The sequence below is a fragment of the Symphalangus syndactylus genome, chromosome 21 (assembly GCF_028878055.3).
Source record: "Symphalangus syndactylus isolate Jambi chromosome 21, NHGRI_mSymSyn1-v2.1_pri, whole genome shotgun sequence".
NCBI classification, from domain to species: domain Eukaryota; kingdom Metazoa; phylum Chordata; class Mammalia; order Primates; family Hylobatidae; genus Symphalangus; species Symphalangus syndactylus.
In genome coordinates, this window is record NC_072443.2 from 4,443,883 (window position 1) to 4,459,557 (window position 15,675).

A 15,675-nucleotide genomic window follows, 5' to 3' on the forward strand; every position below is an offset into this window, starting at 1 on the left:
AAGGAGCCCCCCTACTACTATCTGAGAGCCTCAAATATTTAAGGATTTCAAATTGGGAAACAATGGGTATAAACTAGTTTAAAAATCACCTAACAAATATGGTTTATTCTCACTTGAATAATTAAATTATTTAATGTGCCATAACTGTTTAAATGTGTTAGAAGGCAAAATCCTGGGGCTCTATCAGATCCTTTTTTCCTTCCACCCAGTTTTCCACCCAGAGTCAAAACCGTTACTCGGACTTGATATGATAGGAGTAAGAAGCATCTAGTATGTACTCACCAGCCTGATTAGTTGTGATGCTGACCGCAGCAAACTGTCTTGGTGGGGAGCTCAGCTCTGACACCCCATTAATGGCATCAATCTCAAAGGTGTAGTTAGTATGTGCCAGAAGGTCTGTCACTGTCACCGTGGTGTTGGTGAGTCCAAACTTTCGAGGGAGGAAGCGGACATTTGGGCTGCATGGCTCACACTGTTTTATATTCCACCCACATTTTTTACATATGATGTTGAAGGTAACATCTTTCCGGCCTCCTGTGTCCAGGGGCCAACTCCAGTCCAGGATAACTGAGGTCTCGTTTATATTAGAGATAACGTTTCTTGGTGAAGATGGAGGTCCTGCAAAGTAGTTCAACAAAGATTAATGAGCCTCACTTCTCTCTTCTACTACAAGGGAAATAGATAATTTACAATGGAACTGAAAGAGGTAAATAACTATCCTTTCTTTATTATCAACTTTCAGTTCATCCTTAGAGGATCCATGAGGTTATAGACACATGGATTCAAGAACACTGTCTTCCCCAAGCTGTGTATGGGGGAGTTTTGACTCAAGGGTAAGGATACATTCACAAAGTCTAACAAAGTAACTCACCACTATGTTCAAAACCCTTGTGAATAGTTATGAAAACTTTAGTATTAGTTTTATAAATCTTAGTCCTTTTTCCCTATGACCTATGACCAACATACAGCAAGAGGGAATAGAAATGTAAAAACATAAATCCCCTGTCTATAACCTCCCCTATCCTGTCATATGTAATGCAGGATCTAAACAAGACACAGAAAATGTTCTCTCTTTCTGGGGGTCATGTTGCAGGAAGTGCTTTAAAATATAATTCATTTTGTGTGATAAATGTTGCATTTGTGGTGAGCCAAGCATGGGGAGTGAAGCAGAGAAAGCTTTCAATTTGCACACAGGCAACAGAAGGAAATGGGCCAAACGCTTTAAAACAAAAACAAACAGCACAGTAACAAGCAGAAAACAAAACAAACATGGAGGCATGGGTTGCAGCAGAACTACTCACGGGTACAAGCCATGGATGGAGGGTCTTTGTCTGCCCGGAAGTAATTATTCTCACACCTGCAGTTCATTGAACCATCTTCCTGAGTAGAACTGTGAGGTGGGCACTTAGCACACTTCATATTACCATCCAACGCCTTGTAGAAACCTGGTCGACAAGCTACAAACAAAATAACTCTCTTTTAAAAGTCTGTGATAATTTTTTTTGAAAATATGTAAAACAGATTTAAGTAAGTTCGACTATGAATTTATTAGAAATAAAAATCAAGTTTTTTCCTCTAAAAACTTACAGAAGCAAATGATAGAGCCTACTGTAGTTTTTCTACATATATGCTTGAATTTGCACCAAATGTTAAGAATAAAAACGCACACACAAGATTTAGATTATTTTGGCACTAGTGTACGATGAAATTTCCAGCTTGTGTTTTCACAGCTTTACTTGGCATTGGACTATTTGTGGAGAAAATAAAGCAAAATCATGTCACCATGTAGTAATTCCCTTTTTAAAACATGATGCAATGCGTATACTATCTGCACTGCAGTAAGCAGTATATTAACATTGACTAGTTTTCTAATTGCTCTGTGGGTACAACTTCGTCCCACAAAGTGTAAGCAACTGAAAGAAGAGATCATGGCTTCCCGTGTATTTTTAAGATTCTTGATAAATAATTTTCATGAGCTACAATATTTTTTTCTGTCTTGACAGTATTTTTCCTTACCTCCTACCATTTAGGCAATGGCCTAAAATAAAGATTTAAATATATTCCTTTGTCTATATCTGAAATACAGTGGGATATACAGTTCCTGTTTAAACTAATACACTTCTGAACTGTTACTAGATGACAGCTCTTTTAATAACTGTGTTATCTTTTTAATTTCTGGCCATATCTCCGCATAAAATGGTTTTTGTAAGCCTACTGAACTGGTTATCGAACATTGATTTCAGCTTATAATTTAGTGTTCAGCATCTATTTACTGTTTTACAGAGATATGCCTAATCTGCCTCTACTATATTATTTTCATTTTGTCTGATAGCAAATTCAAAATGCTGCATTACTTCTTTTGATGCATTTTTATAATTACATTGAGAACTAAAATCATAGTGAAAATTCCAAGAAGTCTCTAGTAATTCATTTGAGAAGGAATTTGGGATCTAAATTTTAGATTCAAGATCATCCTTGGAAGTCAATAATTTCTAAAACTTCTTAAGCTCAATTTCAGTGCCACATTTGGACTTGATGATTTACAGAACTTATATAGACTTGATGATTTACAGAACTTATATATAGAATGGGCCCTACAGATGGTCATTACATTCTAGAATTTTCTTATATTAACTTCATATTGTGAAGAGAAGATTATTTGCATTAAAGTAAAACCTGTGTGGACAAATCAACACTTATAATCACTAAACATGTTTCTGAAAAGAAACACAATATATCCATGGTAGAATATCTTCTTACTGAAAGTTTCTTAAAATAAGATAAGGGAAATACACTGCCAAAATAAACTACTGAAATAACTTGAAATGTTAAAATGATAGCAATCATTAATCTAGTCTTACTGTTTTCTAGTTCCTACCAAGAATGGCTGCTGTAGGAACAATTTCCAATATATTGAACAACTTTTGGTGTCACACTGAGATCATTCCATATAGTCAATTCTACTGCCCTAACGATTATAATTTTTCTTTTTTTTTTTTTTGAGATGGAGTCTCACTCTGTCACCCAGGCTGGAGTGCAGTGGCACAATCTCGGCTCACTGCAATCTCCGCCTTCCAGGTTCAAGCTATTCTCCTGCCTCAGCCTCCCAAGTAGCTGGGATTACAGGCGTGCGCCACCAGGCCTGGCTAATTTTTGTATTTTTAGTAGAGACAGAGTTTCACCATATTGGTCAGGCTGGTCTCGAACTCCTGACCTCGTGATTCACCCTCTTTGGCCTCCCAAAGTCCTGGGATTACAGGTGTGAGCCACCACACCCGGCCATGTTATAATTTTTTAAATATTGTGCTTAAGCACTGGTTAAACACTTCCACTCATATCTCATACCATATTGCCTAAGGGGGAAATGATATAAAGTATGTAAACAAACTATGCACTTAAATTCTGTTTTCTATTTAGCTCATCATTGAATGCCATTAAACTTGTGAGAGGGCATTGCTGAGTCTTTAAAGGATTAAGTTGCTGTGCTCTGAAGTACTTTGTTATTTTGTTTGCTTGTAAGTTCATCTGTGTGTTTTCATTTGAGACTTTTATGGTTTTTACAACATTTGCTATACAGGTATTCACTAAACACTCAGTCACTTTTTGTTACTATTAGAGATGGCTATACTATATGATAGTTGAAAAGAGAGTCACATAATCACTTCCTAGGTACTGCGCAAATTATCAAGATTATTGATAGTATCTTGAAGGTAGCTACAGTTAATAAACCTAAAAGTTAAGAATGCTACTCAAACTAGTCACTAGACTTTATCCAATTATGACTAAATAATAACCCTGAGATAATAACAGTAAAAGATAGGTAGGCACATATACATACAGCTTCATAAATATTTGTCAGCCTGGCGTGGTGGCTCACGCCTGTAATCCCAGCACTTTGGGAGGCCGAGGCGGGTGGATCACGAGGTCAGGAGATGGAGACCTTCTTGGCTAACACGGTGAAACCCCATCTCTACTAAAAATACAAAAAATTAGCCAGGCTCAGTGGCAGGCGCCTGTGGTCCCAGCTACTCGGGAGGCTGAGGCAGGAGAATGGCGTGAACCCGGGAGGCGGAGCTTGCAGAGAGCCGAGACAGCGCCACTGCAGTACGGCCTGGGCGAAAGTGCAAGACTCCCTCTCAAAAATAAATAAATAAATAAATAAATATTTGTCAAACTTCTGTTCTTGTTTGGGCTCTTTGATTCCCAAAAAAGCAAAAATGTCCCTAATTCTGCCCATACCCAAAGGGCCCTTGCAATAGAAAGTGGGCAGCGGGCATTTGATACAAATCATGCTGAGCAAATGCTCCATCGCGATTGGTGGTTGGAAGAGACTGCACAGAAGGAGTGCCATCTGAGAAAGACCACACATAGATAGTAGAAGTGGCCAGTATGTAGCATAATTCGATAGACAGATAAATCAACATGAAAAATACAAACTGTTACACAGAATTATATGGCCAGTAGTGTTGGTATTCAATATCCAAACTCTGCTTCCTTCTTGCCAGCAGAATCCTGATTTTGCTCACAGATGAAGCCAGCCAAACCCTTCCTTCCTTAGACCAGTGAAGCTAGAGATGAACGGCCAAAGTTACAGCCAAAAAGGTGAGCAAAGAAATGTACACAGAAGTCTGATTAACATATTTGTGACACCTTTTCGTTTTCTAACAAGATGGTACAAAAGCAACTGAAGCCAAGTTATTCCAGCCTTGATTATGGACATTATGGCTGGAATTGCAGCAGCTTACAGGTGATCATGAGTGAAAGGCCAAGAAATTCAGCATGATGTGTTTTCTGTACTTGATCCAGGAACCACAAATCTCAAGATTTCTTATAATGTCAGAAAGGTAATACCCTGTTTGTTTAAGTCACTGTGGCCTAGGTTTCTTTTACTTGTAGCAGATAGCATCCCTGAGTGACATAGAGAGATGAATAGAAAATTCAGTTGAGATGTACTAATTAAATAGAATAACAGCTTAATGAAGCTAAAAGATCCTTAGTGTGTTTTACATCTGAGTTCACTAAAGTCCAGAAATTAAGTGACACACAGTTTAGGGACAGACATTGCATCATCTGACACCTGATAACTAGCTGATAGGCTTTAACCACAAATGTATAGATAGTCATTTAATGTCAACTATATGCAGAGTAAAATGCTAGATTCTAAAATAACATTTTAATTCTTGTAGATAGCTTTACTTCTTCTGTAGGACTTTTATATGTACCATCTCAATTAAATCTTATCACAGTTCTATTGAAATTGTCAGTGTAGGTATCAGTCTGTGTATTTTATAGACTGTACAATTGAAGCACCAAAGGAAAGGACAGCATGCCCAAGATAACAAAGAAATTCAATGGTATAGTTCGAACAGGGAATGTATCTTTCTTTTAATTTTATAAAAATCAGTTATTGAAAGCAAATTGCTTCCTTAAAACACAAATTATTTTTCTACCAATTCTAAACTGTTGATATGAAATTGAAAAATAGTCATTTAAACTTTTGTTTAATTAAAAATTGCAAGACTTTGTCATCTATTCCAAGTGAGAAAACATGTAAGAAAGGCTAATGCTCTCTTGTACATGTCTTTCTCTAGGATTTAGGATATTTCTTTTTTTTTTTTTTGAGCCAGGGTCTTTGCTCTTCTCACCCGACTGTCCAGGTTGGAGTGCAGAGGCATGATAACAGCTCACTGCAGCCTCCACCTCCTGGGCTCAAGCAATCCTCCCACCTCAGCCTACCAAGTAGCTGGGACAACAGGTGCATGCTACCATGCTTGGCTAATTTTTAAAACTTTTTGTACAGATGAGGTCTCACTATATTCCCCAGGCTAGTATTGAACTCCTGGCCTTAAGTGTTTCTCCCCCTTCAGCTTCCCAAAGTGCTGGGGTTACAGGCTTGGGCCACTGCACCCAGCCTTTCTCTAGGATTTGCTATCTATTTGATGTCTAACATTGATACGGGCAGATGAGGAAGTGTCCTTTTAGTTGGAAGGGCAGTAGGAATTTTTCAATTTCATGAATAGGATGACAGTGACGTGCTGTATTTGGGAGGCATATAAGTAAATTTTCCGTTTCTTGTTCAAGTAGTATCTCAATTCTCCACCAAAACTGTTCAACGAATTTGAGAATATGACTGGAGAATGTATAAAATTATTATTTTATAAAGAAACAATCTCTGTAAATGTATTTTTCTATAACAAGCCAATTTTTAAATTTATCTCATCAATAAGTAATCTCTCTCCCTTGCAGTAAATCAACTTGTGCTCAATTACCTGTCTGTCCGTCATGCCTTCTTTATCCTTCAAAAAAGCCTCCTGAGAGTATTAAAGACTTTAAGGAGCATCTATGTTTGTGTGTGTGTGTGTGTGTGTGTGTGTGTATCTTTGCTTATAGTAGCAAAGACAATGATTGTATATTGAAAACATCTCCTTTCCTTCCTTGAATGTAAAACTAGTGAGTAACGATCTACACATTTCTCTCATTTAAGCATTTTTATAGGCTGAAGGAGGTTGCACATACAAGAGAATAAAAGTAGGAAATAAAAAGTAGATATATTAATGTGCTTTCTTTCCTTTTGTTAATGAAAATAAGTCCTGGTCAACTTATTAGAGAATACCAAAGAAAAAAGAGATTAGACAAGAAGGGTGGACAAAAGATTTATCCAGAGACAAATTTTAAAGTAAAAAGCCCCAGCTGTATAGTCAAAGTTGTCTGTAGTGGAGACCAGCTATTAAATCAACACTTAACTAAGGCAGATACACACATATCAAAAAGATGCTGCCAAAATGACACAATTCTGATTTACGTCTTCCCTCAGGTAATACAGTAGTAAATGTTCTTGTCAGTCAAAGACGGGGAAAAATTATTCATGGATCTTAACCCCAGGATAGCAAAACCAAAGAGTGATTGAATAGTTTAAAATCTTTCAAGTGGAAGCAAATTGCCACCTTTTTATGTGGCTCCAGAGATGCTTTCTCCCGTTTTGTAAGAAAATTTTTAAACTAGTTAATTGTGGCAGGAACTCTTATCTTTAATATTGTGTTGACATATTCAGGTAAGATGATCCATGAGTCTAAGTTAACAATTAAAATGGAAGGCAGCACCTTCTCAAGCCTTACTAGATATCATCATGGATTTGCTAGGAATTGTATTTGTTCACATAATGTTTGAATTCATTCCTTCACTTTTATCAAACATGTATCGATTTCCTAAAATGACCTAGACACTTGCTATGATGTGAATGATTGTGTTTCCCTAAAATACATGCGTTGAAATCTACTGACCAATATGTTGGTTTTAGGAGGTGGGATCTTGGGGAGGTTTAGATCATGAAGGCAGGGTCCTCATGAAGTAGATTAGTGCCTTTATAAAAGAGGTCCCAGAGAGCTGCCTTGTCCCTTCTATCATCTGAGGACACAGCTAGCAGGTGCCATCTATGAACCTGGAAATAAGTCTTCACCAGACACTGAATATGCTGGCCCCTTGATCTTGGACTTCCCAGCCTTCAGATCAGGGAAAAATAAATTTCCATTGTTTATAAACTAACCAGCTTATGGTATTTTGATATAGCAGCCCAAAAATGAAAACAACCATTAATTGTGTCTTATAGTAATAAAAGTCAAAATCCCAGCTTTTAAAAAGGAGATCAGTTTCATATCATGGTTATTTTATAAATGGATCTTCTCACTTGAGAATTGGAGTTGCAAGATACGTTTTTATATGTCATTTATATGTTATCTTCACTAAGAAATTTCTTGAAATTTCTTCTTTTTATCCCAATACTTCAAGTTGTCTTCAGCATGTTAGAGGAAAAGCACTGGACTAGGAAGTGGGAAATGCATGTTTTGATCTAGCTTTTCCTATTAAATAGGTGTTGGCTTAGATTTACTGATCAGGTATCTTCAAACTTTAATGAGGTGTTTGAGACGGTGACTTCCTCTTCTATAAATAACTCTAAGGTTCTACTCTAAGGAATTATGTATTCCCAGATTAGACGTTGAGCCATACAGAGACAGGAGTTATTTCCTATTCATTTTGTGCACCCTATATCTAGCACACCGTCCAGCACCTAGCAGTGGATGAGATGAATTTTTAAAGTGAGTGAATCATTTGCAACCAGTTGTCTTATCAGGACTTCAATTTACTCATTTAAAAAATGACAGATGTTGACTAAGTTGTCTCTAAAGACTCTTCTTAGCCTAGACACTTTAAAATGTTAATATCCTGTACGCCTAAATTTGTAGGATTAGTAACACTTTCTAAGTGGAGATAAAAGAACAAATTATCTTCATGTTCATCACTGCTTTAAGGATTGAAATTAGCCATTGAAATTATAAAATGTCATACGGCAACAGAACAAGAAAATGAAATTCTTCCCTGGCTTAGAACAGATATACTTGAAAAAGAAATGATGGATTTTGCAGTGCTTTCCTCTACCAGAGTAGTGTATATACAAAGGGCATATTGGTTTTATAGTCAAATGGACTGAATGATACACATTGACTGCCAAACAATTCCCTGTTTTACTTTCATCATAACCAATAACATAATAAAACTATATGTTACGATAGTCATCCCTTTTTCACATTTTACACTGTGCAGAATGTTTAGAAGTTTGTGAATTTTATGGGAATGAATTGACATAAAAATCAAATTTGATAACATCAATCAAAATTATTTCTAATTTTAAAAATATAAGATACTATATTTTCTCTTTTAATGACAAGAAAAATAAGCACAGCATTAAAAAGACCACTGAAAAGAGAGCACATTTTCCTTCTGTTAGTGTGCAGTGAGGTGTTTTTTTTTTCTTTTTGAGACGGAGTCTCACTCTGCTCTGTAACCCAGGCTAGAGTTAGCAGCGCGATCTTGGCTTGCTGCAACTTCTGCCTCCTTGGTTCAAGCAATTCTCCTATCTCAGCCTCCTAGGTAGCTGGGACTACAGTCGCATGCCACCACACCTACTAATTTTTGTATTTTTAGTAAAGGTGGGGTTTCACCATACTGGTAGGCTGGTCTCAAACTCCTGACCTTAGGAGATCTCCCCGCCTAAACCTCCCAAACTGCTGGGATTACAGGTGTGAGCCACCCTGCCCTGCCTGCAATTAGGTTTTATTTGCCCTTTTCTTGCTAATCTAGTCTTCAGCTCTTCAAGCTTAAGTGCCGAGTTAGTGACGGTATGCTTGTTCATTATTGAGCAAACGCCAAAACTTATTTTAAAAAACAGCCAGAATGGGCCACAGTGAAATACATTAGATGAGGTCTTTGCCAAATGTTAATTTTCTATTAAGAAATACTAAAAATATGAGTAAGATAATAGAAGGAAGCCAAAATAATACCAATTTGTAGTGGATGAATTAGAAATATTTTGGGAACCTGCTGATTTCATATTTATGAAGGGGAAACAATAAAACAGGAACTAAACACTGTGGGCCCATATGGGGGTAAAATAGCAAACTGCCAGCTCTGAAAAATAATATGGAAACGAGTTCGAAACAGGGAGTGTTATGAGCACTACCTATACAATGAATAATCATTATGGAAGAGCTTCCAGATAGAATCTTGGCCTCATTCCCAAAGCACATAACACATTTTTGTCACAGTTGTAATTGATGACTTTGAACTATGCTGATACAGGGAATGGGTAAAGTTACCATAGTGAAAGGGAAACAAATGCACTTAGTAAACCATGGTGGCTACTGTTGAAAGAAAGAAGGCAGCCTTTGAATTGCAAAGTGAATTTTGTCTCCAGTTGACTAATGTGGTTGACTTTTAGAAGAAACATGGTCCTAATTAAGGGTTAAAAGGCTCATTTCAATTTGAATTAACTTTAAATTAAAAAAATAAAGCTGTTGGTAAATAGGTCTCTTTTAGTATTCAGATGTTAGCTCCCTCCACACAGGGCTGTATTAGCAATTCCCAGCCATAAACACAAACTAATGACTAGAACCAGCACTGACTAAACAGATGATTTCCTGGCCTTGCAATTCCAGACCTGACAGGGTCTATTTGCCTGTACAAGGTCAAAGCAACCGTTTATTCCCAAAATGAGCTGCACTCCACAATGTTACAGGAACTCTATTCTTTGCCATCTGAATAGAGGTACAATGCTTTGAGGCAAGGCCCAGGCATTTCAATACACTGGAAGTGGCTACGTTCAGTCATTAAACTCTGCCTGCAATGTGCAGCATTTACAAAGTGATCAAGTGTTTCCTTCTTCTGTTCCTTCCACTGTTCAATAAAAAAGGCCTAAGGCAAAATGCCACCACACCATTAAACACAACAAAATCAATCACAGTCTAGTATGGCTCAAAGATAGCTTAGTAACAAAGCTTTATTGTGTTTGTTGTTGTTCCATCAGATTTAGCAAGACAGGTGCCAGTAACACTAAAACATGTCCAATGTACATTCGCCACAAAGAGAATGTTAAAACAGCTTCTGGTCCTGAGGATGGTCGTGTTTTGCCAGCTTTTTGGCTGTCCACTTTCAAGGGACTGTATGTCCTAAGAGTAGCACTAGTTGGGTTTTCTGTTCTTCATGATCAGTGCTCAGAGAATGAGATCAATTAACAGAATATGCATGTAATGAGCAGACGATTACAGGGGAAGGGCCAGAGCAAGAATGGGACAAAAAGTCTTATTTATGAAGATGTTATTAAGGTGAACGTCAAAATGCATAGAGCTCAACTCTATACTCAGAATATATTAGCAGACAGCCTGGAGAAGCTTTTGAGAATAGTGCTGAAAAGCTTCTTTGAAGTGTTTTGTTTGCTTGTTTGTTCGTTTTGTTAAATATCAGAACAGCATTGGAATATATAGGAAAACTCCTAGAAAGGAGTTTTGGAGATGCTAAATCACTACTACATCTGAATACTTTCTACTATAAATTAGCATTTCCTAGGCTGATTTGGAATCATAACTAGAACATGAGGTTTGGTTACCAAATATCCACCTTTATAATTTAATTTTAGATAAACAGAATTACCATCATAAATTGAATTTTGGAGTGTACAATGTCACCCAGAGAAGGACTCTGAGATAGAAATGATGAAAACCTAGATGCTGTAATTTCTAAAGGAACAATGTTGTACACGAATGTAGGGAGAACACTTAGGTCCTAGGTATGTTCATCTACATAAAGTTATAGGAGCAACACTATTTATAAAATTGGCAAATTAGAAAAAAAGTGTGATGCCCTAAATTAGAAAAGCAGCTAAATAAATTATGCTATGTTCACACATTTTTATAAATAAGTTATGCTATTCTCATACATTTGTATAATGGTATTAATGTCTCACATGGAAAGAGGCTCACAATATTTTTACGGGAAAAAGGCAGGATAAAAATCTATATATAATTTTGTTGTTGTTGTTTGTACTTTCTTATTCATCAAACATTAACTTGATCACTTATTTCATAAACTTAAAAGCTAAAGGGTTCTTAGAAGTAAAATTATTGCACATACACAATAAAAAATCAAAACATCTTAGTCAAAGAATATGTGTTTGTATAACCTGAGGTTTGGGTGCATGCGCATGCAGTTATGTACATGTAAAGTATGTAACTACATTGCACACTCTGTGGGGCAAACATCTGCATATCCATATCTGTCTCTCACTCTGTGTCTGCACACACACATACAGATGCACAAACATCCACTCACCACAGTTTTTGTCTGTTCTTACTTCTATTTCACTGACCTAGAGCTTCCTTTTTCTTCTTGCTTTTTTCCCTTCAAAAACTTGCAACATGGAGGGAATTTATAATTGACAGAAAATTTTGATAGTCCACTAACGTGAATTTTCACACTTTCCAGATTAAGTAATTGCGTCCCCACTTGGTAAGATGTATACAGAAGATAGCACTTTTTTAAATCCAGGATTTAAATGAAAACCTGTACAGAGTGGAAAATTTAGAGGGATAAAAGACAAATTTCTGTGGATGCTGCAAAATACAATGTGCAATTGTTTGCTCTCCTAGTTATATTGTTGATTATCCACTCTGCAAATAAAAGATGACAAACTGGAACTTTGAAAAATGGTGACATCATTGCATTTTATTATAAGTCCTTTAAATTGGCTTTACTGTTTAGATAAATTTATTTTAAATTAACACATTTCTATTCTGAGGAATTAAAGCAGCTTTCAAATTCACACCTTAATATTTCATACCGTCCTATCAGCTTTCCACCCCATTTTATTTTTTGAAATTTATTAAAATGACTTATGTGATAATATTATTGTTAAAAAGCCAATGGATTTAAAATAAACCTATGATATATAATTTATACATTGGATTTTTATTATCACATAATATTACCAACTAGGAGAGGTGTATCATTTAAAAGTATTCAATATTTGCTTTGAGTAATTTCATAGCAGACAGACATTTATCAGGTAACAGAAAAATAAAGTAAGAGTTAGTGCAATTTTAGGGTCTGTTTTTTATTTATCTTTATGTTTATGGTAAGTATTTGTTCTAAGATAGAAATGGGATTTCTACTTAAGGTATCCTGACACTTATTCCCTAAATAGATAAGAATGGATTTCTCAAGGAAAACACAAAAACCATCATAAATAAGTGCTTAGGGGATCAACAAAACTTGACAGAATGAGTTTTTCAAATGTGTTAAAAGAATCCTCTTTTTTGAAACTATAAAGACATAAATATTTGTAATTGTACAGAAACATTTATATATTTGATTTTCACATAAAATGAGTTCCATCTTATTCAAGAAAAAGTATTTTTCTAAGAAAAAAATATTTTTAAAAACTTGCCTCTATAAAGTTTCAGATTTGTATATTCACTGAAATTTGCATGTCAGAAACACAAAAATATTCCCCTCCCCCAGTGAAGGTGGGAAGAAACTTCTCAAGTATATAGAACAATCTCATGGGCAGATACCACAGCAATATATAGTAGTATTTAATGGTGTTATGAAAATAAAATATCCCAAAACTTTAAGATGCACTATAACAGGTTTACATTCTTTAAAATGGTTAATTTCTAAACATAGAGGTAAACATTTTTTTCTTCACTATGTTATTCTAAAACTTTACCTTCAACTTGGAAGATGAATTGTAATAAAAGGAATACAATGATTAAATCCATTTAAGAGGAAGAAATTCTCTCTTCCTGTCCTTTAAAGGGAGGACAGGAATGGGAGAAAAGATGAGAAAATAGTATATTGGAAATATTAAGATGGATTGCTTATAGTTGGCAAATATAAAACACTCATAGTAGAAATAACTGGGACACATTAGGAATCTGGACCATAAGGAAGAACAATAGAAGGATCTCTGCCATTTTTGTTCGCTTTATCTGGAAATGTCACATAATCTCAGACGTGATCATCTGTATTCAGTGTTGCTCCCCTAGAAGTGTGGAGAGGATGGTGGGGGGCAGAGCAGGGAGTGGGAGGGAGAAGGAAGAGAGAGAATTGGTGTGTCTGTGTGTGTTAAAATGGACACGCCCAGGGTATGTGTGTATGTTTATATATTAACTTAAACCATCACCCTAATTCTTAGTAGAGATAATTACATATTCCATTAACCCTTTGGAGTTACTTTTTAGAATTTCATTGATTGCCTTGAGATACTCATTCAGGATAATTGTGTCCTTTTTATAATGTGCAAAATAATGAGACCTAAAGAGGTGAGGGATTGGGAAGAGGGTGGGAAAGGGAGTTAGTTCCCCGAGATTGTTACATCTTAGACAGCGGCACACATTTTGTTGCCTTTGAAAACCCAGGCACATTGAACTACAATGTTTACATCACCTTTTCCAGAACCATGTACCTGGTGAGAACAGTTCATACCTACATGTAATGTAAAAAGCAGCATTTACTGACACCTACTCCATGCCTAGCATTGCACCTGTGTTTTAATTCCATATTCATAACAATTCTGTGAGACTGGTATTATCTCTTTTTCCTGAGGAGAAGATTAGGGCTTAAAGGTATTAAGTGCATTGGCTGTTTATCCCAAGATTTAAGTTGTAAACAGAAATGAAACTTATGTTTGAGGGCTTCCAAGACATAGGTATTCTGTGTTTGCATCCAATTTCTTCTTATTCATGTAAAACTGTAAAAGGACAACTAATGTAGCATTAACATGCAATCCTGCACTGTAAAAATAACATAACCAATTTAATGGAAGTGTGACTATGAAGATAGAGAGATCTTCCAAGGCACACAGGGAAATTGATTACCTCATCTCTTTCCAGTGACTGTTAGTTTCGCAGTAGTTTTCTTCAACATCTTAGAGGTCTAGTCAAGTGACTGGCTCTGATGGAAAGAAACCTTATTAGGAGTAGAGAATGCTTACTTTATGCAAACCTGCTGAAAAGGTATTTGTGGGCTGAATTATTTTGTGGGGGGGATCTCCCTGCTTCCCATGTAATGGACTGTCTACTACATGTTATTAGTCGAAACACGGAACTTTATTCTGTAGAGGGAAAAAATAAAGCATTTTATGTTCCTAAATTAGTGGAGTGTGTTTAACGTCTGACAGAATAAAGTAATAAAGTGAGATTGCATAAATTATTTGAGATTTTTCTGTTTTTTTTTTTTCTTTTTTTCTTTTTTTGAGATGGAGTCCCACTCTATCACACAGGCTGGAGTACCGTGGCATGATCTCGGCTCACTGCAACCTCTGCCGCCCGAGTTTAAGTGATTCTCCTGCCTCAGCCTCCTAAATAGCTGGAATTACAGGTGAGAGCCACGATGCACAGCTTATTTTTGTATTTTTAGTGGAGATGGGGTTCCACCATGTTGGCCAGGCTGGTCTCAAATTTCTCACCTCAAGTGATCCATGCGCCTCAGCCTCCCAAGTTCTTTGAGTTTTGATCGGAAACAGTTTATGGCATTTACAGATATAGCGCCCTACTATGTGTCCGTACCATGTATCTGAAAGCAATACAGAAAAAAACAAACAAACAAAAAAAAGCACAGTTCTCAAGCCTTTCAGGGGTATATTGATGCACTTCAGAAAAGATGCCTAAAAAAACTTTCCACACTGTCCCCCAACTGCACTTACCAATTTGATTATATATTTGGCACAACTAAATAAAGTATTTAAAAACCAATAACACTTTTGTCAATTAGAACTGGAAAAATATATCTAATAGTACATCTAATGTGCCCTCAGTATAACATATGATAGCATCTGTACCACTTTCCTTCTGAATAAATCTTGGTTTCTTAGCACTTACAGTTCATTTGATGATACCTAGTGTGGGGATATATGTGAAAAGAAAATTTTTATAACTAGGCAAGTTCATGGAAGTATTATATAAAATCATTCGAACTCATATTCTAGCAGTCATTTCTAACTGCCTTAACATTTCATAGTCTGTGTGTTTACAGGCCAGATAAAAATTTCAACTACCTGAAAATCTTCTTTCTAAAACGGTGTGCTATATTCAGTTGAAAATTGATATATCTTGTAAGGCAATCTGGTCACTCTAAACACTGACATTATAATCATGTTTTCATGAAACACATGTAGAAAGCACACTCTACATGTGCTTAAAACCCCACTCCTATTATGTTACTGCGGTGTGATAGATAAGGTAAGTGCAATTCATGGGCATCTTTCTTCTATTTACCTTTATTTCTTACCATGTACTAGAATGACTGGCTTATGTAAGGCAACCAAAAAACTTTCAGGGAAGAATGGAG

General features: G+C 36.2%; 1 protein-coding gene across 2 annotated transcripts in view; it reads right to left on the reverse strand.

The window, feature by feature from the left end:
• EPHA3 (EPH receptor A3) overlaps window positions 1-15,675 on the reverse strand; it is a 375,121-nt gene that overhangs the window by 133,033 nt on the left and 226,413 nt on the right. For both annotated transcript variants that reach the window (XM_055259775.2, XM_055259774.2), the window contains exons 4-5: window positions 1,302-1,457; window positions 283-618 (exon numbers count right to left, since the gene is read on the reverse strand). In XM_055259775.2, coding sequence (XP_055115750.1) covers window positions 283-618; window positions 1,302-1,457 — 492 coding nt within the window. The remainder of the gene's footprint in view (window positions 1-282; window positions 619-1,301; window positions 1,458-15,675) is intronic.